Source organism: Trichosurus vulpecula, chromosome 4 (genome assembly GCF_011100635.1).
Source record: "Trichosurus vulpecula isolate mTriVul1 chromosome 4, mTriVul1.pri, whole genome shotgun sequence".
In the NCBI taxonomy this organism is placed as follows: Eukaryota; Metazoa; Chordata; class Mammalia; order Diprotodontia; family Phalangeridae; genus Trichosurus; species Trichosurus vulpecula.
Window position 1 is genome coordinate 33,868,412 of NC_050576.1, and position 25,747 is coordinate 33,894,158.

Here is a 25,747-nt window from a genome sequence, read left to right on the forward strand (position 1 = left end):
CACATTAGCTGTTTTAGTTGTCTAGTTGTTTTAATTTGCATTTCTCTAATCAATAGTGAATTAGAGCATTTTTTCATATGAGTATAGATAGCTTTGATTTCTTCATCTGAAATCTGCCTGTTCATATCCTTTTACCATTTAATGCTTGTGGAATGACTTGTATTCTTATAAAATTGACTCAGTTCTCTACATATTTGAGAAATGAGGCCTGTATCAGAGAGATTTACTATAAAAATTGTTTCCCAGCTTTCTGCTGTCCTTATAATTTTGGTTGCATTGGTTTTGTTTGTGCAAAAACTTTATAATTTAATATAATCAAAATCATCCATTTTATATCTCATAATACTCTCTATCCTTTGGTCATAAGTTCTTTCCTTCTCCATAGATCTGACAGGTAAGCTATTCTTTGCTCTTCTAATTTGCTCATGATATCACCCTTTATGTCTGTCATGTGCCTATTTTAAACTTATCTGAGTATACAGTATAAGAAATTGGTCTTTATCTAGTTTCCACCATATTGTCTTCTAGTTTTCCCAGCAGTTTTTGTCAAATAGTGAGTTCTTGTCCCAGAAGCTGGGGTCTTTAGGTTTATCAAACACTAAATTACCATGGTCATTTACTACTGTGTCTTGCATACCTAGTCTATTCCACTGATCCACTACTCTGTTTCTTAGCCAGTACCAGAAAGTTTTGGTGGATTACCGCTTTATAATTGAATTTGAGATCTGGTATGACTAGGCTACCTTCCTTTTTTCATTAATCTCCTTGATATTCTTGACCTTTTGTTCTTCCAGATGAATTTTATTATTTTTTCTAGCTCTATAAAATAATTTTTTGGCAGTTTGGTATGGCACTGAATAAATAAATTAACTTAGGTAGAATTGTCATTTTTATTATATGAGCTTGGTCTGCCCATGAGCAATTTGTATGTTTAGATCTGACTTTATTTGTATGAAAAGTGTTTTGTAATTATGTTCATGTAATTCCTGAGTTTGTTTTGGCAGGCAGACCCCAAAGTATTTTATATTGTCTGAAAGTTATTTTAAGTGGAATTTCTCTATATCTTGCTGCTGGCCTTTGTTGGTAATATATAGAAATGCTGATGATTTACATGGGTTTATTTTATATCCTACAACTTTGCTAAAATTGTTAAGTATTTCAAGTAGTTTTTCAGTTGATTCTCCAGCCGTCTCTAAGTATATCATCATATCATCAGCAGAGTGGTAGTTTTGTTTCTTTATTGCCTGTTTTAATTCCTCCAATTTCTTTTTCTTCTTGTTGTTGTAGCTAACATTTCTAGTACAATATTGAATAATAGGAATGATAATGGGTATCCTTTCTTCACCTGATTTTGCTTGTCTGTACATGTTTGTAATGGAAAGTTTGTTTTTATTTCACTCTCACTTAGGAGAGGAGTAGGGTACACATACATACATACATACACACATACAGATAGAATATAATTTTAAATTGAAAAAATAAAGAAATGATGAATATGAGGATTCCAGAGAAGCATGGATAAATCTACACAGACTGATGCATAGTAGAGTAAACAGCCAGGAAAATAATATGTAGGACCACAATGATGTAAATAAAAGGTTAGCCACACAATACTCAGTGAATGTTGCAGAATTACAGAAAACAACCATGTCTCCAAAGAAGAGATATGAGCCAATATCCCCACCATATCTCTTTCCAGAGGTGGGAAGTCCCCAGGGATTTTCCCTTGCACATATTTTCAGGCTTTTTAAATGTATTGATCAGTTATGCTGATTTTTTTCTCTTTTATATTAAAAATATTATTTTATGGGATGGCTCTCAGAAAGTGGGAGAGAAAAAGATATTGGAGGAAATTATAGTAATGATAAAAATGACATTAATAAAAAACTTAATTTTTTAAAAATTAAGGCTTTTGCAGTAGTCTAGGTGAGAAATGATAAGGGGCTATCCTGGAAGGTAGCTGTTTGAATGGAGAGAAAGAGACCTAACTGAAACATGTTATTAAGAGAAAGGTGTCAAGACTTGACAGCAGATTGGATACATTTGGTGAATGAGAATGAAGAATCTGAGATAACACTGAAGTTTTGAACCTTAATGACTTGCAGGATGGTGATATTCTCAAAGTATAGGAAAGTTGGGAAGAGAGGGATGGCTTTTAGGGAAAGATAGTAAGTTCTGTTTTGGACATGTTGAGTTCATGATGCCTTCTCACTGATCTTTCCTCGGGTCTCTTCTCTGCTCCATTGCTAAAGTCATTTTTAGAGCTTAGATCTACTTGTTACCCCCTGTTCAGTGAGTTCCAGTGGTGCCCTGTTGTTTCCAAGATCACATATAACATTATCTATTTGGCATTTAAAGCTCTTCACATCCTGACCCCTTCCTGCCTTTCCGTTCTTTTTAGACACTGCTCCCCTGCAGGCTCTCTGTGGTCCAGTTACCCCAGCCTTCTAGCTGTTCCTGACATGTGACCCTCCATCTCCCTTTCCTGGGCCTGTCTACTGGCTGTGTCTGCCATGCATAATGCTCTTTCCCTTCTCACCTCTCTGCCTCTTGCTTTCCCTGGCTTCATGCAAGATTCAGCTCCAACCCTGCCCTCTGCTTGAGGCCTTTCTCTGTCTCCCCCCATCCCTCTCCCCAAGTGCTATCACCTTCTCCCCTCAGGTTACTTTCCATCTGCTTTATATGTATCTTGTGTGTATCTAGTTATTTACATGTGGTCTCCTTGAAGACAGGAACCCTGTTTATACTGTTCTTTGTAAAGAGTGAAAACCCCATTTCTGATATTGGTCATGCAGGGAGAGTGAAGAATAGCCAGTGGATAATTGGGATGCCCCATCGGTGTCTTTGCAGTATTAAAAGAAAGTAGGTGAAGCCCTCAGCACATTGGATGGGCCTCCTAGTGCATCCTTGTAGTATTGAAAGAAGGTGGGGAAGCCCCCACCTTCCTGTCCCATGCATTTGGGAGGCCATAGACAAGAATTTCCCAGGTGGCATAGATAGGTTATCATCTGAATCAATGGTGGGAATTCCCATATCAAGGTCATATATTCACTTGAGTATTTTGGAGTTGACTAACAGCTGTCATTTCTAAAGCATTTAAGGCATGCAAAGTACTGTATGGGTACTATCTCATTTGAGCTTTACAGAAACCCTGTGAGGAGGGGGCGCTAGACAGTAATTCTTTATAGATGAGAGAATGAGGCTCAGTGAGGTTAAATGACTAGTCCATAGTCAGTCAATCAAGGAGCATTTATTATGTGCCTACTGTGTGCTAGGCACTATTAATGGGCAGAGTTGAAAGGTAGTTTGAATTCCAGTCTTCCTGACTAGCACTTATCTACAAAGCTATGCTGCTCCAGATATGTGGGAGTGATTATTGTGAAATAGCTTATCTGAACACAGAGTAGCCCCAAAGAGAGTGGCAGCTGCTTTCTCTGTAACCATACAGACACACTGACACACAGATTTTCTGTTCAGGATGGCGGGGATGGAAATCGTCTAGGTTGACAGTTTAAGAAGGGTGGAAAAACTGCACTGAGTTTGACTCAGTCTGCCAGCTTATGGCTTCTACACTGCCCTTGTACCAAGGCATTCACCACAGTGAAAGCTGACTCCCTGGGTAAAGTAACGAAACACATCAATTATTTCTAATGGACAGCAGCCAACTGCAGATTCCAGTTTCCCAGATGTTATGTAATGTTCTCTGCTGCTGTTGTCTGCTGTCTCCCTGTTCTTGGGTAGTATTGCCTTAGTTTTGCATATTAAGTGCAAGAAACTTCAAAGATCATCTAATTCAACCCTCTCATTTTACCAGGGACAAAACTAAGGCCCAGAAAGGTTAAGGGCATTTGCTAAGGGTACACAGCAAGTGCCCTTAATTCAGATCCAGAATATTTCCCACTGTTCTACATTGGAGGGAATATCCACACTGGTGAGCTTCGACACGTACTGTCAAGTAGGAAAGAGGCTTCTAGAGAAGTACCTCAGATGTTTGTCCTTGGTCCTGGTTTTTTAAATTAACATTTTTAATTTTTAAATTAATTTTCAAAAAAAATTAATAGACATCTGCTCTCTTTAATCCTTTCTCTTCACCACTTCCACCCCCTACCCTGAAAAAAAACCTGCAAAAAATATGTGTAGCTACAGGTGGGCAGTATTCTTAATCAGTTCTTTGTTTGATCATTGTATTAACCAGAGTTTTTAAGTATTTCAAAATTGTTTGTTTTTTTCAGTATTGTTGTTATAAATTGTTCTCCTGGTTCTGCTCACTTTACTCATCAGCAGTTCAAAGTGAAGTTCATGTGATACTCATTCCTCTGACCCTTTCCTTGTTTGTAAAGACTTCTTCTTATGCTCCCAATTATTCAAGATGTCTCCCCACTCCTCTCCTTTTCTTTCCTAGTGTATCCTTTCTTCCTCTCTCTTTCTCCTACTAAGATCATCAAAACATAACAAAAATCACTCACAGGCCCTTACTTAACTCATTCTATGACCCTTGCTGACATCACTGATTTTAGAGGAAACCTGTACCATACCACCACCACCTCCTGCCCCATTAAAATGCAAATACTTCATCCTTATAAAGTTTTTTTTTATTTCGATTGCTTGTATTTACCCTTTTATAGCTCTCTTTATTCTTGTGTTTGTACTTTGAAGTTTCTGCTAAGCTCCCAGTCTTTTCATCAGGAATGCTTAGAAGTCATCTGTTTCATCAAAGGTCCATTTCTGCACGCGCACGCGCACACACACACACACACATTTAGCTGAGTAAATTACTTACTCTTCATTTTAAGCCTGCATCTTTTGCCTTTTGGAATTTTGCATTACCTGCCCTTCTCTATAGTGGTAGCTGCTAAATCCTGTGTGATCTTGACTGTGGACATATTTGTGGACAGAAGGGAAGCAGCCAGTAGATAGGGAGAGAGTGAGATAAGTGGGAGAATTGGAATGATAGAGAGAGTGATCTGCTGGAGAAGATGGGATAGAATGAGATCCCTTGTGCGTGTAGAGGCCTTGTCTAGCAAGAAGAAGGGCCACTCTTCATGGGAGGCAGGAGTGCTGGTGGCAAAAGGCGTCTGAGTAATGTGAGATTAAGAGAGGAGGAGAGAGAGCTCTCAGTGAATTCCTCAGTTTTTCAGTGAAATATGAGGAAAAGTTCTGAGCCAAGGGAATTTTAATGAGAGATCAAAAAGTTTGGAAAAAATTCTCAGCTGGTTAGAACAGTGAGTCAGTGGGGGAGATGTGAAAGGATTGCCTTGTAATAGTGAAGGCCCAGTTGAGGTTATAGAACATAAATTTGTAGTCACCCTGGTCAGCAGGGTTTTATGATTTTCTCCAGTTTCATTTAGCAACATACGAGTAGGAGTGCAGAAAGTGAATGGTGACAGTAATCTAAGGCTGAGAGGCTTAGCAGGGTGAGATCTTTGGTAGGATAAAAGTCTCTCAAGGGACTTGAGAAAAGAGGACAGAGTAATGTTTAACTGGTTCACCAAGGGGTCATGATGGGGAAGGCAGGAGAGTAGTCACTGCAGGAAAAATGGCTTGGGAAAGAACTGAGGAGTTGAGGGATTGGAGGTCACATCGAGGACAAAGAACGGGATTTGGGGTTACAAGGCAGAGGGAGAGATGGAATGACAAGAGATCATGACCATGCAAATGAATACTTGTGAGTGATGGAAAGATGAAGAGAGTGATCACCTACTCTGTGTGGCTGAAGTGGGCTGGAGGAGCAAGGGTTGGGAACTGAGTAGATTCAGGAACTGGGAAGTGTTTGAAGGAGTATCCGTATGAAGGTCAGGAGTTGGGAAGGAGAGAGACTGGGAGCTGGCCACTGAACTGATTGAGGCCAGAAGAGTGGCCTGTATGTCAGTAGATAAGTAGCTACTAGAATCTTGATTGGGAAATAAAGTGGAGTGGGTGAACTACACAGGATAGGTCACTGAGTGATGATGGGAGGGGGAGAGCTGGAAAGTAGTAGTGAGGATCAAAAAGGTCTCCAACCCCTGCCCTCAGCTGTGGTCATCAGCTATCTACTTATTATTGAATTATGTCTCCCGCATCTATTTGCCAAGTCATTCATTTCTGATAAGTGGTATTTCACAGTTTCTTCTTTTTTAATCTTTTAATTTTTAAAAATATTTATTAATGCCTTATGAAGTCATGAACTTCTCTTTGGTCCATTCTAATTTTCAGGGTGTTTATTATTTGGGTAAGGTTTTGTACCTCTTGTGTCAAGTTTCTCCTCGGTAACTCTCACTTCTTTTTCAATTCTTTACTCTACCACTCTCATTTCATCTATAATAATATTTTACAACTCAATTTTAAACTCTTACCATCATTCTTCTATTAATTTTATTGATCTTGTAAGCAAGCTGTTTTTCTTTGAGGCCTTGCTTGTGGGTGTTTTTGAGTTATTATTCTGAGTTTGTGTTCTGGGACTCCCAGGCCTCATAATAACTCTTTATCTTTTTGTTTGTTTAGTCTTTTTCCAATGGCCTGCAGCCTAATTCTGTGGTCCATAGGGCAATAGATGTGAGAGCCTCTGGTGCCAGGTCCCTTAGGGCAGGAAGGGATTCTGGTTTAGAAAAAAATGAAGGATTCATGCTGGCCTCACTATGAGCTTTTTTGGGCCTGAGTCTGTGATCCCTGCATCTCTGTAAGACCCTTTTCCTGCACTGCATTCCTGGGCCCAGCACTGGGTCCAAGATCTGCTCTGGGCAACTCCTGGGGGTTTCTGGATGCTAGATCTGTGCTCCAGGCTTGAGCTGCTAGTCTGGGAGGGGGTCTGAGTTCACCATATCCTATGAGTTGATTTAGCATTGAGTACCCCTCTCAGTTATTGGCTTAGGTCCAAGGAGTCCAAAGTCTGGGTTGATGGGCTTTCTTAGCTGGCCTACTTCAGAGCCCTACAAGCTGAGTTCATGATTCCAATACACCCCTTCCCACAATTCCTGCCCTGGTCACGTGCTTGTAGGTTGAATTTGTGACCTTGAGCTGAAAAAATGGCTCATTGTAGTTTCTCTTTTGGTCATCGTTGGGGTAGTTGTGGAAGATCTGTACTGCTTCTTCCTCCTCTTCCATCTTGGCTGTGAAAGTTGGCCCTGTTCCTTTTAACATTTTTAACAGTGACTTGGATGTCTTGCTTAGCAAATGTTCCAGTGTCAGCAATCTGAGAGAGATAGGTCACAGATTTGAGAATAGAGTAAGGTATTCAAAGACATCTTGACAGGCTTGAATGTTGGATGAATAAGATGAGATGTGATAAGGTAAATGTACAGTTTTAGCCTAGGGCTCAAAAACTCAACTTTGAACAATGAGAGAGACTTGGTTAGATTGTAGTTGACGTGAAAAATAACTGGAGGTTTTAATACATGGCTGCAGTGTAAGCTTAGTAGGTATTGTGGCGTGGAACGATCCTATCCTAAGATTTAGAGAGACATAGTGACTAAAATGTGGGTGGCAAGAATTTCCACTGTACTCTGTGTTGGTCAGACCATGTATGAAGTACTCTTTTCAGTTCTGGTCACCCCATTTTAGGAGAGATATCAATTAATGTCCAATGGAAGATGACCAGGATAGTAAGGGGACCAGAGATAATGCTATATGAGGACAGTTAAAGGAACCAGGATGTTTAGCCTGAAAAATAAGAAGAAGCTGGTTGAGGGCATGTGAACTGTCAACAAATTTTCTGTTGGGCTGTCACAGGGTTTACACTGGTTTTGTTTGCTTCTAGTTCTGCCCTTTGGGATCAGTAGGTAGAAATTACAGACGAGCTGATTTTGTTTGGAGACAAGGAGAAAAAAAATCAACGGCATCATTGCCAGCCGGTGGTGATTAAGAGGTTATCGATAATTGCTAATCCACATGCTTATTTTTTCACCTCTCCCTCCCCAACTTTTGAATACTCTCTATCTCTCTGCATGTGTCTGTGTGTGTGTGCATGCGTGTGTACATATATACTCGTATTTGTATAGAGTTAGGTGTATTTTTTTAACAAAAATGTTAGAAGGCTATAATAGTGAGGTATTTGCATAGAACATTTGACAGCAGACCACTTCTTCATAGTCATAGAGTTGACTGAAAGGTTCAGAGAATACAGTATCTTACCATATTTATTGATAATTTTTAAAAAGCATTGGACTGCAGGCCAAACAGACTTAAGGTGCATCCTGTGCATAAGTTCAAGTCATACAAGATTCTCTGATATGGCAGTAACTTTGTCCTAGAATCATCTTCTTGTCCCTATCAAGTGAAACAGCAAGCAAGGAGACAGATATTAACCAGAGGTGTTTCCTGCTGCTGCGAAGGATACTCAGAACAGACTCCAAATGGAAGAAGGATTCCTTACAAAGGGTGAGGTTCTTCAGTATCTCCTGCTTGTAGATGGCATTGGACTGACTGCTTCCAGCTGTGCAATGTAGGAGCATTATGGCACCCTGAGAATGAGACAGGAGGCATCATTTTTTCCCCTCAGACCCCAGCAAAGACAGCTCAAACACTTAGCTTGTAAACCCGGCAAGCCTCTAACTCTCGGTAAAGTGGGGATAGCAACAACAACCTCCCACGATTGTGAGGGTAAAATGAGATAGCATTTGGCAAGCACTTTGCAAACTATGAAGTGCTATATAAATGCTAGCTAGTATTATGCAGAAAAAAAAGCCTTTGACAGAGTACAATGCACATTTATGCTAAACACCCTACAAAGTATAGATGTAGAGGAACCTTTTAAAAACATACTGAGTATGGCCCTAAAAGTAAAACCAGGTACCGTATGCAGTTTGGATGCAGAATACTTAATAAGTACAGGAGTAAAGCAAGGATGCACTCTCCTCACTACTATTTTATGTAGTTACAAAAGTGCTAGCAGTAGCAATGACAAGAGAAAGAAATTATAGGTATAGATAGGCAAAGGGGAGAAAAAAACTATCCTTTTCTGCTTACTTAGAAAATCCTAGAGAATCAGCAAAGACAGTCATTGAGATAATGAGCAAAGTTGAGGGCTACAAAATGAATCAGTAAAAATGAACAGCATTTCTATACAATAATAACAAAATTCAAGAGGTAATAATAGAAAGGAAAATGCCATTCAAAATAACTACAAAATGCACAAAATATTTGAGTATAAATCTACCAAAACGCAAATACTTGAATAGATTCAATTATAAAATATTCCTTAGGCAAATTAAAAAAACCCAAAACACCTTAAATAGCTAGAGGAATATTCATTGATCGTGCCAATCAATTAAAAAAAGACAATACTACTAAAGCTGATTTACAGTTTTAATGCTACACGAAGCAGATCATCAGATTCTTTATATTGACAAAATAATAACAAAATTAATTAGAGACAAAGTGCAGTCTTTAACTAAGAAGAATTAAGAAAAATAAATCTTAATTTAAAGAAAAAAATTAATACTAAGAGGCAAGTGTAAGAAAATTTGAACCTAACTTTATAACTTTAAATGTAAATGGTTTAAATAACCCAATAAAATGAAAGGGAGTAACATATTAGATAAGAAAACAAAGGCATATACAGGAGTGAAAATGAGGGGCTGGACTATGCATCACATGAATCCAAAAAAGTAGGGGTTACAATCATGCTATCAGACAAAGCAAAATCAAAAAAATTTACAACATAAAAAGACATTAAATAAGGAAACTTCATTATGTTGAAAGTAGTCATATGAAGCAAACCAATATCCGTATCAAACTTATATGGTCCAAATGCTTTAGCATCTAAATACATAAAGGAAAAATCAACAGAATTACAAGAGGACATAGACAATAATACAAAAATAATTAATTTCCCTTTCTCAGTTAAGGACAGGTTCGTCAGAATGATAAATAAAAGAGAAAATACAGAATTAAACAAATTGCTGGAGAAACTAGAATACTTAAGGCATCTTCTAAATGAGATTGCTTTGGAATATATGTATTTTTCAAGACTATATGGAACTTGTATAAAAAATGACTACATATTAGAACATAGAGATATGGCAAAAAAAAAAGCAGCAGTAAAAAAGCAGAAATGGTAAATATACTAGTTATAAACCATAGAGCAATAAAAATAGTAATTAGTTCAGGGAACATAAAGAAAAGACACATACCCAAATTGAGATTTAATGAAATCCTAAATAATGACTGAGTCAAAGAACAAATCATACAAACATTATTTATGTGGAAGTGAATGATAATGATGAAACAGCATACCAAAATTATCTGGTATGCAACTAATGCAGTCTTTGGGAGAAAAATTATATCCCTAAAAATGTATGTTAGCAAAATGGAGAAGGACAGGAATAGTGAACTAAATGTCCATTTAAAAAAATCAGAAAGCCATAAGTAAGCCCAAATTAAAGCCAAAAGAGAAGATATTTAAAATTAGAGGAGAAATAGATAAATTGGAAACCAAAAACACTATAGGAATAATAAACAAAACTTAAAATTGGTTCTTTGTAAAGACCAGCAAAATTGATAAATCTTTAGCTAATCTGATTAAAATGAGAGCACAGCAAGTCAAACCAACAAAATAAGTGAATAAGGGGAAATCACAACAAAGCTAAAGGAAATTTATAATACAGCACTCATTTTCAGTTTTGTGGTGGTTCTTTTTAATTACATTATTGTAGTCATTATGTATATTATTTTCTAGTTGTACTTACTTCACTTTGCATCTATTCATATGCAGTGGGGAAAAAAACTAGAAAATTTCTTACTAAATATAGGAGTGAAGCAAACATGCCCTTTTCCCCTGCTATTATTTTACATAGTTCTAGAAATGACAATAAGACAAGAGAAAGAAATTAAAGGTGTAAAGATAGGCAAAGAGAAGACAAAACTATCTTTATTTGCTAATAACACGATGGTTTACTTAGAAAATCCCAGGGAACCAACAGGTATACTAATTGAGACAAAAGCTTCAAGAAAGTTGCAACCTATGGTAAAAGCGTACAAAAAATAACAGCATTTCTCTTTAATAAAAACCACAAAATTTAGTAGTTAGTAATAGAAAGGATTAATTTAAAATAAATAAAAGGGAATCAATCTACCAAAGTACAGTCAATACCTGTATAACTACAGTTGCAAAATGTACTTTAAAGAAATAAAGAACGCAGGAGATCAAACGTGCATGAAGATCTCATTAGTCAGCTTCGAGAAGACAGGGAAAGGGACAGATTTACCAAGCATATTGGCCCTATCCTAGTGGGATGGCTGCCATCTCTTAGCTCCTGGAACAGCTATTGTAACAACCAAATCACTGCTGAGGCATTGCTGCATCACAAGAAGCAGGACCAGGTGCAGGATTTCCTTCAGTGCTTTTTGGAGCCACCCTTCACTTGGAAACGGGACCTCTCAAATTTCTTCAGTATCCCCAGAAGTCAGCTAGTGAAGCGCCCTCTACTTCTTAGAGATATACTGAGATATTTAAATGATAATAACGCAGACCAACAACACTTGGAAAAGGCCACAAGCATCATTCAGGGGATTGTGGCAGAGATCAACACCAATACTGGATAATCTGAGCGCCACTGTTATATGGACAGGCTGATCTATCTCAAAAAAGGATGGAAGGACTTGTTGATTGACAGCTCCTGGCTACTGTGTTGTCATGGTGAACTAAAGAGCCACAGGGGTGTGAAGCTACACCTCTTCCTGTTTCAAGAAGTATTTGTCATTACAACAAGCAGCTGTGCTACCAAGTCTACCAGCGGCCATTCCATGTGAAGGAAGGACTGTCTGCCAGATGACCTACAGGACAAAGAGGTGCACCTGCTGGCTCTATCCAAGGCACCTTCGACAACAATGCCTGTCTCAAGGGCTGGAGACTCTTGCCCATCATCATCATCATTATCTTCAATGGGCAGGGCAGGGTGGGTTGTGAGCTTTAAGTAAATATGCTAAATATACCGAAATTCTTCTTTAGAGTGTAAATATTAAGGCCAAACTATACAAAAATGTACCCACACCAGCACTAGTAATAATAATGCTAAGATATTGCCAAAAATGGGTGGTTGGTTTTTAAAAAAAAAATTTTATGTCTTACAAGTTTACAAAAAAGAAAGGAGACAAATGTGTCAATTTACCTTGTACATATCTCATGCACGTTAAAGAAATTTGTTGTGACAAGATAATCAGTGTAAAAAAAACTAAAGTATAAGTACATTATTATTTTTTAAAAAGAAACAAACTGTTGTGTTCAGTTTTACCCTGCAAACCTATTTCTGTGTTTATAGATCTTAAATAAGATGAATTTTTTTCTATTACAAGTTTATTAAAAATGATTTCTTGAGGAGAGAGACTGTTCAGAAGAGAAAGAATGAAACCATCCTTTGAGAAGACCATAGGCCTTGGGCTAGCCAGAGTGTTGGGAAAAGAGACAGCTCAAGTCTGGCCCAGGAAAAGAAAGGCATTGAAGGCTCAGATGAAGAGGAATGTTTTTGTGTAATGGTCTTAAAACTTTTCTGGAAGCACTTCAAATAAATTACATTAAATGGAAAAACATTTTTTATGCCAATCATATACCTTTCACAGCTGGGGGTAGGGGATGAATTCTTAACCAAAGAATAGATAAAGGAGATAATATAGATAAATTCAGTTACATGAAATTGAAAAGCTTTTTCATGAACAAATGAATGCAACCAGCATTAGAAGGAAGTGGTAAGTTATTAGTGCGCTAACTTGACAGGATACAGGTTATTTAGCTAACTGTAGCTGAAACGCAAGAGGAAGATGTTGTGTGGCTTATGGAAATGGTCACTTTTCATATACCCAGAGACAGCATGACACCCCACAGAGCAGGAAGGCCTAGATTCAAATTACAGTTGTGAGGCTGCAATGAGGCTCTATGTAAAGCGTCTTGCAAGACTGAAAGCACTACAAAAGCATCAGGTATTTTATGATGACAACCTATGTCCCAGCATAGGTTATTTTCTCTGTGTTCCTTATTGATGTGGTGCTAGGGACAGGGAAGTGAAGGGGCAGCCAGAGTTGATAAGGGATAATAAACTGGGAGCTGCCTATCGCACTAAAGACAAAGTGAGATAAGTGGGCAACAGTTATTCAAAATCATTTAGAAAACACAGAATATTGGGATTTGAAGTAGCCTTAAGTTCAACTAATCCAAACCCCACCTGAATCATGAGTTTGGTGTGGAACTTCCAGCTCCTTAGGATTCCCTAACCCTGGTCCAGGTTACCAATCCCTGGGCAGCACTATCCCCCATCCACTAGTTCTAGTCCAGAAAGTCTTTGCCTTTGGCTTTAGGACTTTCTCCTTCATTACTGTTATAAACTCCTGGGAGCCCGGAAAGCTTGGAGTTTAGAGACGTTTTGTTTTGACAGGGCAAACATCCCAATGAACATGCAAATCCAACTCTCTCACCCCCAAACTATGCTTCCTGAAAGAGTTAAGCAAAGCCAAAATTCCATAGAGAGTCACTTTCCATCGTAATGGTTCATTGCCTAAGGAAGAATATATGCTTTGACTTTAATGATTTGGTACCAATATTGCCCGTTGTCTTTTCTTTTTTTTTCTGTATAATTTTATTTTTACTTTGAATTTAAGCACCAACTTAAGCACCAGGAAAAAGCATTTCCATATATATAGCAGAACATAAAAAGATTAAACCATGAATCACATTTTATACCGTTTGTTGTTTTTTTAAGTATATAATGAATTCCACACATTACTTTCAAAACTGTATTGCTTGTCTTCTTCAGTGCACTGATCTTCCTGATCTTCTCTCCTTCCTCCTTCAGGTTTGTTCATATTTTAAAATTAATTAATTAAAATTTTGAATTAAATTAATTTTTAAATTTAAATCTGACTTTTAAAAACCAATTGTAGCAAATGAAACTCAATAGTTGTCTAAGTGACATAAGCATATAAAAATAACAACTTGATTTCTGGGAAAACGTATAAATAAAATATACTTTCTCTAAGCAGAAATTCTTATTCTGGGCTGTAGATTTAGTTTTTGAAAATATTTATTCTAAACCTTGTATACCTCCAGAATTGAGATTTCATTACTACTGTTTAAGTTTTTGTCCTGTTCTTTCTCTCTCTTCCCCTACCCTTTACTCTCATTGTACATGTATTTCTTTGTTGATTTACTCTCACTCTAATATATGCTCTGTGTAGGTCCTGATACAGATGTTACTCGGTGTTCTTTAATAACTACTGAGGTCAGACAATCCAAGGCCATCATGATACTAAAATTAATTTATGGAATTTCATAGACATTTTCAGAAGCTATATTACTTCTTGAATGAGATCGTATCTAAGGAACACTGAAATTATTTACTTCTCATTCATTAATACTTAGTCAGCTAATAGATATTTATTAAGTATGTACTGTGTGCCAGGCACTGTGCTAAGTTCTCAGGATACAAAGAAAGGCAAAAGACAGTCTGTGCTCTCGAAGAGCTCATAGTCTAATGGTGGAGACAACATGCAAAAAGTTGTATGCAGAGTAATCCTTACTCATCAATAGCACAAAAAGGGGGTTCTTAGCAAAGTGTTATATGGGGAGGTGGAGCCAAGATGTTGGAGTAACAAGAAGCACAGCTGTGCACCCCTTAATTCAGCTCCACCACTGAGATCTAGAAAATGTACCAGACTGAGTCTCGATTAAGAAATCCAATGAAAATTTACAGTGAATCATTTCCAGCCCAAATCAGCATACAGAGATGAGCAGAGAGATCTGTCGACAGTGGAGATGGGGGTCTAGCTAGCAGTGTACCACATGTTTCAGCAAGCAGGAACTAAAAGAGGACCAATACTGTGCACCAGAACAAGAAGAGGTCCTAAACCTGTACAAGGAGACCCTGATATTTGCAGGATGCATGAACATGTGCCACTTGGCATTCCTGTTGTTCACTACCTAATTCTGGATCTGCGATCCAAGGCAATGTGAGAAAGAAACTTATGCAGAGAAGTGACATTCCAGGTTCGGGAGTGGTTGTAGGCCCTAGGATGTGTACTAAGTGGAGAACAAATTCAGAATTTATATGGTTCTGGTCTTAGAAGTGGAGCAGGGTCTCAGTTCTAGCCTCCAGGCTGATCTGAAGCCTACAACAGAATAACCGGTGCAGAAATCAAGACTGAGGAAGAATCTGTAATTTTGTCACTTTGAACCTGTAGAGCTTTCCAGCTGTCTGATCGTGGCTGAATCCAGCAACAGTCTACTAGAACTTTTACCAGGGGCAAGCCCACAGATGTGTTGTATAGATTTAAACACAGGTCAGGAACCCGAATAGCAAGACCAGGAAGACAGTATGATCAGACTTTGCTCTGGATCAGACCACTTTGAGAGCTCTGAAAACTTATAGTTCTCCAGATCTCTGAGTTCTTGGAATTATACGACCCTCAGTATTCCAAGAAAGCAGCAGAAGCACCTAAGAGGATAAAAGCTCAGCCCAGGTATTCCCTTCCTCATCTCTTCCCAGATGAGCACAAAGTCTGGCCCTAATATAAAGTTCAAAATCAGAGAGTGGACCAGAATAATGAGCAAACAAAGAAAAAAATAAAATGACACCATGAAGCACTATCATGTCAACAGGGATATTAAAACCCCAAACCAGGAGGAAAAGAATGACACAAAACATCTATGAGCAAAGCCTCAAAAAAAAAAAAAACCTCAAAAAATAATGCACAGCTTGCATGCAACTTCAACTAGATTTCCTGGGAGTAGGGTGGGTGAAGCCAAGATAGCAGAGACTTGCTGGAGCTTTTCCAAATTCCCCTCCAAACAATTTTAAAATAATGCCTCAAAATGAATTCATTTGATCCTTATAACCGTTCTGGAAGGTAGGTGCTGTTTATCCCCATTTTACAGTTCCTCTGAGACAGAGGGCTGAGTGACTTGCCCAGGGTGACGCAGCTAGTAAGTCTCTGATGCTGGATTTGAACTTGGGTTTTCCTGACTCCAGGCCCAGGGCTTTATCCACCATGCCACCTAGCTGCCTCCAGGATGATGAAGATGAAAGCTCGCCAATCAGGGTTCCCATTGGAATTCAGAGGTTGCTGGAAGCTATAGGATAGGCAGCTGCTGTAGGGATGGTTAGAAAGTGGCCCTTTGACTTGAACTCTGTTTTATCTGCTCTATTGCAGCAGAAAACAAACACTTTAGGTGAGCAGATACCTTTCTGTTCTATTACTCAGCTGATGTTTATGGTCAGAGGGTGATTGGCTGAGAGTATTTCTGTTATATCTTTCAAAGAACTTTGAATGATTTAAATGCATGAAGAGCGGCATCTTGTTGGAAAAGACCTATGAGGTGGTATTTTGAGCTACCAAATCAAATGTGTTATCATAGTCAAAATAGAAGCCCAATGAACATATATTCTTGAACAATTTTAAATCAGCTGTGAAATGATAAAGATGTGGTCCATTGCTGAATATTGCTTGTGAAAACCTGCTTATTCCTTACAAATAGCCTCATCCAGGATGTTTTCATTCATGTACAGATGACTCTCAGTAAAATTTTGTGAAGATGAGAAAGTAGGCAGTCAATCAGTTTGCATTTATTTAGTGTTTATTATTCAGTAGTTATCGATGTTCTGTCACTCACATTTTTTTCAGTATCAGTAAGGGCCAAGGTCTTTCTACTCCTTTAAAATCTTCCCCTCCTTTAGCTTCTTCTATGTCAGTTACGAGGGCAGCTAGGTTTCACAGTGGATATCGAGTGCTGGGCCTGGAGTAAAGAAGACTCGTCTTCCTGAGTTCAAATCTGGCCTCAGGTACTTATTAGCTGTGTGACCCTGGGCAAGTCACTTCACCCTGTTTGCCTAAGTTCCTCATCTGTCAGATGAACTACAGAAATAAAAGAGGTCAGTGGCACTCTCTCGAATGCCAATGACAATCATGGTGGTATGCTCACAGCCTATCTACCCTTGGGAAAGTGGGTGTTCCAGAGGGTGGCAGTTGACTCTGATTAGTTAACAATTAATGAGAGAATGAATGTTACAGTGAGAAGTAGGCTCTTTCCAATGAGGAGCTCTTGGATAAAGAACTGTCCGTACACCCAGACCAACCCCAGCTTTGGACAGGCTGCTCAGAGGATTTATCCCCACCCAAACTTCAATAGAACACAATGGTTTCCTCACCTTCGATAAATTCCTTGTAAGGTTGGATGGGGTCTGACCAAGATTGAGGAGAGTTAATTCAATCTCATTAACCGTAATGTTCTTCAAGAGACTGAACTTTGAAATGAGGACTATAGAAAAAAGAGGAGCTCTGGATCTCCCAAAATCATTGGTTATTAATAATCATTTCTCTCACCACTCCAGTATCTTTACCAAGAAAACCCCAAATGGGTTCCCAAAGAGTCAGACACAACTGAAATGACTAAACAGCGTCAACATAGCAGTTATGGGAGGAAACTCTTACACAAATTACACATACATATATGTTTGGGCTAATCTGGCTGCTTTTCCCATCTTTTCTCTCTTTGGTGCCATTTCCATTTCTCTTTTGAGCATTTCTCTGATGCCTATAGTGTGGTAGTTTCACCAGCCTTAATGGAGATAAGAGTTTGTTATAACAATTTTTTAAAATCTTTTCCATTTTTCTTCAGTTGCCCTCTTTCCACTTTCATTCTTAAATGCCCTTGGGATGCTTTTGCTAAGTTGGATGCCTTACCATGCTTCGTTTAAACTAGTTTTACACTCTACTGCTTCTCTGATTTATGAGCCAATATTGCTCATAATTATCCATCATCCTACTTGGTAATTTCTTACAAATGAGTTTATGTGCTAAGCTGATGTTGCGTTTGGCCGCCAGTTCTCTCTATTTGGCAAGTAAGTCAGAAGTTTGCTGACTAAAGTATTTTCTAACTACCTTTGGTCTCTTTGTGCGACAGTTAATTTATATTGGTCACCAAAAAAAGAGCCATTTTCCAGTCGATAAATGGTCAGAGGAAGGAAGGAAACAAGCACATGAACAGGTGATTCTCAAAAGAAGACATCCAAAAAATTAAAAAAAAAGAAGACATCCGAGCTATTAAGAGCCATAGGAAAAAATGCTCCAAATCACTAATAATTACAAATACGAATTAAAGCTACCCCAAAATTCCATAGCATCTCCATCAGCTTGGGAAAGTTAACAAAAAGGGAAGATGACAAACATTGCAGTGTGCTGCAAGAAAGCAGGCATATTGATGGAACCAAAAATTGGTCTAGTCATTTGGAAGCACCATTTGGTGACTAAACTGTGCATACCCTTTGGCCCAGCTATATGTCTATTAGGCCCATTCCCCAAAGCAATCAAAGAAAAAAGGAAAAGAACCAATATGTACAAAAGTGTTTATAACAGGCCTTTTTATGGTAGCAAAGAACTAGAAACTGAGAAAACTGAGTGCTATTAATTGGAAAATGACTGAACAAGTTATGATATATTCATGTAATAGAATACTCTTGTGGTATTAGAAATTATGGAAAGGATGAGATCATAGAAGCCTAGAAAGACTTGTATGAAGTGATGCAGAGTGAGTTGAGCAGGATCAAGTGACCAGTTTATATTACCACATTGTAAAGCCAAAGAACATTGATAGCTTTAAGATCCATTCAATCAGCCATAATTCCAGAGTACTGGTAATGAAGCATGTTACCTCCCTTTTGACAGGTGGTGGATTCAAGATGCAGAATAAGACACACATTTTTGAATTTGGACAATGTGGGAAATTGTTTTCCCTGACTATGAATATTTGTTACAGGGGTTTGTTTCTTTGTTTTTCTTTTAAATGTGGGGAAGTGGAGGAGAGGGAAAGAAAATAAAAGGTTGCTAATTATAAAACCAAATGAAAGTTTTAAAAATTCCTATTGGTTATATTTCTATACAAAATTATCATAATCAGGGTCTATATCATCTCTGTTGTCCACTTCCTAGTTTTGATGATGAATTACTCATGTAAATAGTTCAGGACTGAGTTTTTCAGTAGTGTCGTATTTCTCTCATGATTATTCTTTCTTCCTGCTTTTCACTAATTCTGATCTTAGCTCAGTGGTCTCACTGTACACAGACAGTTTATTCAGAGATAGCTTTTAATTGGTCTTTTCCTGGCAATACAATGTTTTGTCTTTTTCGATATTATTTGGTGCTCATCATGTGTAGTGTTTATTGATTCTTTCCTTGAAGGAAGTACAAACAGATACATGAGTGTCACTGTAAATTTGCGTTTCTGTATAATCTTTTAAGTCTTTAGCCTCTCGTTCTTCCTTCATGAGCTCTACTCTCTATCCATTTCTAACCACCCATGTTCCCATCTCATAAAAGTCATCGAATAGTGAGGGTGGGTGAATTCAGTTGAGAGGCTTTTTTATCAAGTTCTTCCTTAAACTTCTTTCCCTCTTTGTCCCAGGCAGCTCATCACAGTGCGTGAGCTGCCTTGTTTTTCAGAGGGATTTTTTCCCCAAATACTTACCATTAGTAATGCAATAATGTGTCCTCTTGCCACTGAACATAAGATAAATCCATTCCACCCACTCATTTCTTTGCCTCTCCAAGGAGTACTTGTAGGCCATTCCTTTTCAGCTGCAACTTCCTTCCTTCCTTCTGGTATGATTTATAATAAAAATATCACTACTAATACAGTCCTTCAGCAATCTGTCCCCGCATTGGTTACTGGGCATGGATCTCACATTTAGAACACCAACAGTCAGATCAAGGTTTATAGCCAGTCTCAGGAGAGATTCACACCTCTGCTCTCTTTCCCACCATTCTACAGTAGAATACCACCATATAGAATCAAGGGTAATGTTTTTTATTTATTAATGTGTGGTTGTGGCCAGAAAATTTCTCACCAAATGGCCAGACTACTGATAATTGCCTCTTTATACCTAGGTGGATGGGTCCTTGGAAAATAGACTAAGTGTATTCCTAGGGCCAGACTGAACCTTCCCAACCTGCTGGGGTATATGTTTTGCTGGCATGGCTGTCAGGGTCTTGGAGATCACTCCCAGGCTGGAATGAGGCACTGGAGGAGGAAGATGGTCAAAATAGAGATTTTGTTGCCTCTTAGAGTCTGTGAAGCATTCTATAGATGTGGTGTCCATGGGCCTCTAACAACAAGGCCTCTAGTAGGCGCCCTAGATGCTGGTATCGCCGTTTTACAGGTCACTAAACTGGAACATAGAAACATGAAATGCTTGCTTAGGACCACGTAGCTACAAAGTGTCAGAGTCAGAATTTGCACCCAGAATTCTGGAATCTGGGTCCAAGGTCCAGTGGGTAGAGTGATGGGCCTAGAGCAAAAGCCGAGTTCAACTCTGGCCTCACACATGCAATACTTTTGGGAGCCTGGGCAAGTCTCTTCATCTCTACATGCCCTGTTTCCTCCTCTGTAAAGTAAGAAAAACAATAGTATCCATATCCTGGGGTGGTTGTGGTTTTTTTTTTTTTAAATTTCCAATCCCAAATTTTTTCCCTTTAGCTCCTCCCCCACCCATTGGAAAGTCAAGATATATTTAGTTTTCAACATTTACTTTATTATAAAGATTTTGAGTTCCAAATTTTTTCTCCTTCCCTCCCCTCCCTCCTCCACAAGACAAAAAGCAATCTGCTATAGATTATACATGTACAATCATATTAAACATATTCCCCATTAAGTCATGTTGTGAAAGAAGAGTCAGAAAAAAAGGAGAAAACCACAAGAAAGAAAAAAAAAAGTGAAAATCGTACGCTTTGATCTGCATTCACACGCCACAGTTCTTTCTCTGGATATGGATAGCATTTTCCATCATGAGCCTTTTGGAATTGTCTTAGATCATTGTATTGCTGAGAAAGCTAAGTCTATACCATAGCTGACCATCGCACAATGTTGCTGTTACTGTGTACAATGTTCTCCTGGTTTGAAGGCAAGAAATATTATTCATAAAGTCATGTAAAACATATTTCCATATTAGCCATATTGCAAAAAATAAAATGAAATAAAAAGCATAAAGAACGTGAAAAAAATGTTTTAATCTTCACTCAGTTCATCAGTTATCTCTGGAGGTGGGTAGCATTGTTTATCATGGGTCCTTTGGAGTCATCTTGTATCATTGTCTTGATCAGAATAGCTAAGTCTTTCATAGTTAGTCATTCTTACGATATTGCTGTTATTGTATACAAGTTCACCTGGTTCTGCTCATTTCACTTTGTGTCAGTTCATATAAGTCTTCCTGGGATTTTTTGAAATCATCCTGCTTGTCCTTTCATGTAACACAGTAGTATTCTATCACAATCATAAACTAAAGCAGCAAGAATTAAAGGAAAAGCAGGAAAATGGGGGAAAAATCTTAGCAAGTTCCTGAGATAAAGGTCTTATTTCTCAAATATATAAGGAGCTGAGCCAAATTTATAAAAATAAGAACCATTCCCTGGTTGATAAATGGTATTCATCAGTTTTCAGAGAAAGAAATTAAAGCTATTTTCATATGAAAAATATGAAAAATAAATCACTAATATTAGAGAAATGCAAATTAAAACAACTGTGAGGGACCACCTCACAACACATTAGATTATCTAACATGAAGAAAAGGAAACTGACAGATGTTGGAGGGGATGTAGAAAAATAGGGACACTAATGGACCATCGGTGGAGCTGTGAACTGGTCCAACTATTCTGGTTTGGTTTTGTTTTTTGGCAGGGCAGTTGGGATTAAGTGACTTGCCCAAGGTCACACAGCTAGTACATGTCAAGTGTTTGAGGTCGGATTTGAACTCAGGTCCTTCTGACTCCAGGGCCAATGCTTTACTCACTGTGCCACCTAGCTGCCCCCAGTCCAACTATTCTGGAAAACAATTTGGAACTATGCCCAAATGGCTGTAAAGCTGTGTATAACCTTTGACCCAGCAATACCACTACTAGGCTTATATCCCAAAGAGATCAAAGAAAAATGAAATGACCCAGGTTATTGTGAGGATAAAGTAGGATAATATTTGTAAAGTGCTTTACAAAGCACTTTTTGAAGCATTTATAATAATGCCATTATTAGTTGTTAGCCAATATACCTTATTGCCTCTTTTGATGGAAAATTAGGGGATCTGAAAACTCAGATATAGAAATAAAATAAGATTTCTATAAACATAGAAACCTATCTTTCTCAAGTGGTTACAATAATCTCTCCCTTTTTGAGGCTCTTTTTTTTGGGAGCAGGGAGTGGCCCATGAGGAAAAAGCCCAAGTCTACCTGGCCCCTAAGAGCTCAATGCACTTGCATTGATGTGGTGCTACCTCTCTGATTACCCCAGAAGGAGTTGTTTAGAGCCAGAACAGCTAAGAGCAAGGACTTTAGTCTAGAAAGATTGCAGACATAGGAACAGGTTGTTCAGGCCCAAGGCTTCTCTTTGGGAACAAGAAAGCCATTGCTCTGGTGTATGGGCCAGTGATATGTGCACACGTTGGAAGTGTTTGTTAAGTTCAGGTTTCTAAGTTTCCCTTAGAAACACACACACACACACACACACACACACACACACGTACGTATGTACGTACTCAGATTTTGTGGTTCTTGAAGTGGCCAGATGCCTTGCCTTTCAGCCATTAGTAAAACTCAACTGTCAACGCTCCCTCTGTCCTCCCGCTCTCTCTGGTTTGTATTTTTCTTGTCCTTGCTTTTTGAACATAGGCTGTGCCAGTTGGATAGCATTGCTTCTTCCATGGTCTTCCTTCATTGCCCCGTCTTTCCTACCTCTGTCTATCTGCTGCTGCCCAAGTCAGCAGGGTCTTATTGAGCACAAACTCAATACCCTGCCTTTGGGATGGGAGTGGACATCAGCCTCTGAACAGAGCTCTAGAACCTGGCCACTGGGGCTTCCAGCATCAGACTTTTCTTCTAGAACAATGAGGAGGTCAAAATTCTTCCCAGAATCAAAGAAACAAACTCCTCTCTCTTCAAATCTTTAACTCTTAAGGGATGAAAGAAAAGAACCTACACACTTAGATTTCAACCAAGGGAGAGCCCAGGAGCTCTTTTCTGAAAATACAAGACTTTGAGGATGAGGCCGGGGGATGGGCCATGGCAGCAGCTCATGTTGAGACTTTCTAACAAAGATTATCAAGTAGGATTAAGTATATTGTGCCTATGTGCCTTTCTGGTGTAGTCCTTTACCTGTCTTCATGACATGTCCACATGCATGTGTGTAGTCTGGTACCTGTGAAGAAGCCATGTAGCTACCAGTGAGTTCCTGTTGGCTCACATGGCCAGGGATTCCCCTCTAAGTCCTGTGTAGCCCATTTCTGGAAACAAGCCCGGGATTTGGAAGAATGTGAAAAATCCTGGCATATTGGCTGGAGCATCATCTCTATGCAGGTGATCCTCCTGATTGATTTGTCAATCCTAACCTCCCTACTGTCCTCCAGCTACCTCTTAGACATCTCAAATGGGGTGTCTTGTAGACAGGATGTCTTAACCTTAACAGTTCCAAATTTGAACACGTTATTTTTCCTCCCAAGCCCTCCCCTCTTCCAAACTTCCCTATTAATGTCAAGGGCACCACTGTCCTGTAGTAACCCAGGCACAAAACCCAAGTGTCCTCCTTGACTACTCACCCCCCACCCTCACCATGTCCAAATTGCCACCAAGGCCTCTCTATCTTACCATCATCACATCTCTTGGTTACTTCCCTTTCATTCCTCATGACACTGCCACCAGCCTGAGTCAAGCTTTCATAACCTCATAGCTAGACTATAGCAATAGCCTGCTGATTGGTCTGCCTGCCTCATGCGTCTCCCCACTTCAGTCCGTCCATTATCCAGCTGTTAAATTGATCTTCCCAAGGTGCAAATCTGACCCTATCATTCCCCTATTCAGTCAACTCCAGTGACTCTCTCTTGCTTCCAGGATCAAATACAAAATCCTCTGTTTGGCCCTTTCTTACCTTTACAGTCTTCTTACACCTTACACCATTCCCACCCCCATGTAGAGGGGAGGCCAGTGACACTGGCCTTCTTTCTATTCCCTGTCTCCTAACTATGAGGCTTCTCTCTGGCTGTCCCCTATACCTGGAATGCCTTCCCTTCTCATCTCTGCTTCCTGACTTCTTTCAAGTCTCAGCTAAAATCTGCCTTTCTACAAGAAACCTTTGTCCATCCTCTTTAAAGCTATCTGAAATTTATCTTATATGTCACCTGTTTGGACATAGCTGCTTGCATGTTGCCTCCTCCATTAGATTTTGAGCTTCTTGAGAGCAGGGACTATCATTGGCCTTTCTTTGTATCCCCAGTGTCTAGCACAGGGCCTGGCACATAGTGGGCACTTAATAAATTTTAATTGATTGGATGAAAGAGTATTAATACATGTTGACGGGATGTTATGTAGCATTGCTGTCGTGAGGTTAGTACTTCGTCTGCTCACAAGTCCCATCAGGGAGAATGTCACAATCACACTCATCCAGCGTCATTCCTTCATTTTATCCTTCCGTTTGTTTCACTCATTCACTCTTTCATTCAGCATTTATTTTCTGGGCACTGAGTGTGTGTGGGACCTGCGCTTAGCACCATAGTGTGGCATACACAGACAAACAAAGCATGGATCCTGCCTTCAGAACTTAATTGTATAATGTTACAAGCACTTTGATTATATCCGGCAAACTTTGATCCCCCCCGCCTCCGCTTCTGTTTTGCAGTATATCAACTGCGGGAACCTGGAACAACTCCTGGACAGTGACCGCCACCTACCCTGGACTGTGAGAGTGAAGCTGGCATGTGATATAGCCATGGGACTTCGCTACCTTCATTTTAAGGGCATTTTCCATCGGGACCTCACATCAAAGGTACAAAAAGGATGAATCTTTTGAAGGATTGCCCCTGTCTTCTGACTGACAGGCTTCATTGTCTTGTGTCTTTCTTCCAGGCAAAGTGCTTTATAATGGTTATAGGATCCCAGAGTAGGATGGAACCCTGGAGTCAATAGATCAGATCAGCCAGCATTAATTAAATGCCTACCGTGTACCAGATACCATACTAGTTACCGGGAATACAAAAGGGCAAAAACAGCTTTGCCTTCAAGGAGCTCACATTCCAATGGAGAGACAGCATGCAAACAGTAGACACATATAGGATATATGCTGGTGAAATTGGAGGTGATATCAGAAGAAAGAGATTAGCATTGAGGAGGGGGATAGGGAAAGGATTCCTAGGAAAGGTAGAATTTGAGCTGAGTCTTAAAAAAAGCCAGGGAAGCCAGGAGGTAGAGATTAGGAAGGAGAGCATTCCAGCCTGAAGTCAGGAGAGGGATGCAGTGGTCAGGTGTGAAAGCTAGCAGGAAGGCCAGTGTCACTGTGGTGAGAGCAAAATATTAGAAGACAGGAAAGGGTGTGTGTGTGTGTGTGTGTGTGTGTGCGCGCGCGTGTGTGCGTGCGTGCATGTGTGCATGTGTGTGTGTGCATGCGTGCATGCGTGCATGTGCATGCTCATGTAGGACTTTGAATGCCTGAGCATTTTGTATTGATCCTGGGAGAGATTCAGAGTCACTGGAGTGTATTGACTAGGGTGGTGACAAGGTTGTACAGCTTGACAGCTGAGTGGAAGATGGGTTTGAATAGGGAAAGGCTGGAGGCAGGGAATCTAACCAGCAGGCTATTACCTGGTCCATGCATGGGGTGATGAGGGCCTGCACTAAATAAAATGGCAGCTGTTTCTGGGGAGAGAAGAGGCCGTATCTGAGATGCTATGAAAAAAGATAGTAGCTAGTCAAAAAATATACATGGTTTCATAGCCTTTTGGAAATAGTTCCACCTCACTCTCCAGAATGGTTGGATCAATTCACA

At 39.3% G+C, this 25,747-nt stretch overlaps 1 protein-coding gene across 1 annotated transcript in view; it reads left to right on the forward strand.

Moving 5' to 3' along the window:
* The window catches only part of TESK2 (testis associated actin remodelling kinase 2), a 132,127-nt gene that overhangs the window by 85,723 nt on the left and 20,657 nt on the right, over window positions 1-25,747 (forward strand). The window contains exon 5 of the mRNA XM_036755288.1: window positions 24,605-24,751. Within this exon, the coding sequence (XP_036611183.1) occupies window positions 24,605-24,751 (147 nt within the window). The remainder of the gene's footprint in view (window positions 1-24,604; window positions 24,752-25,747) is intronic.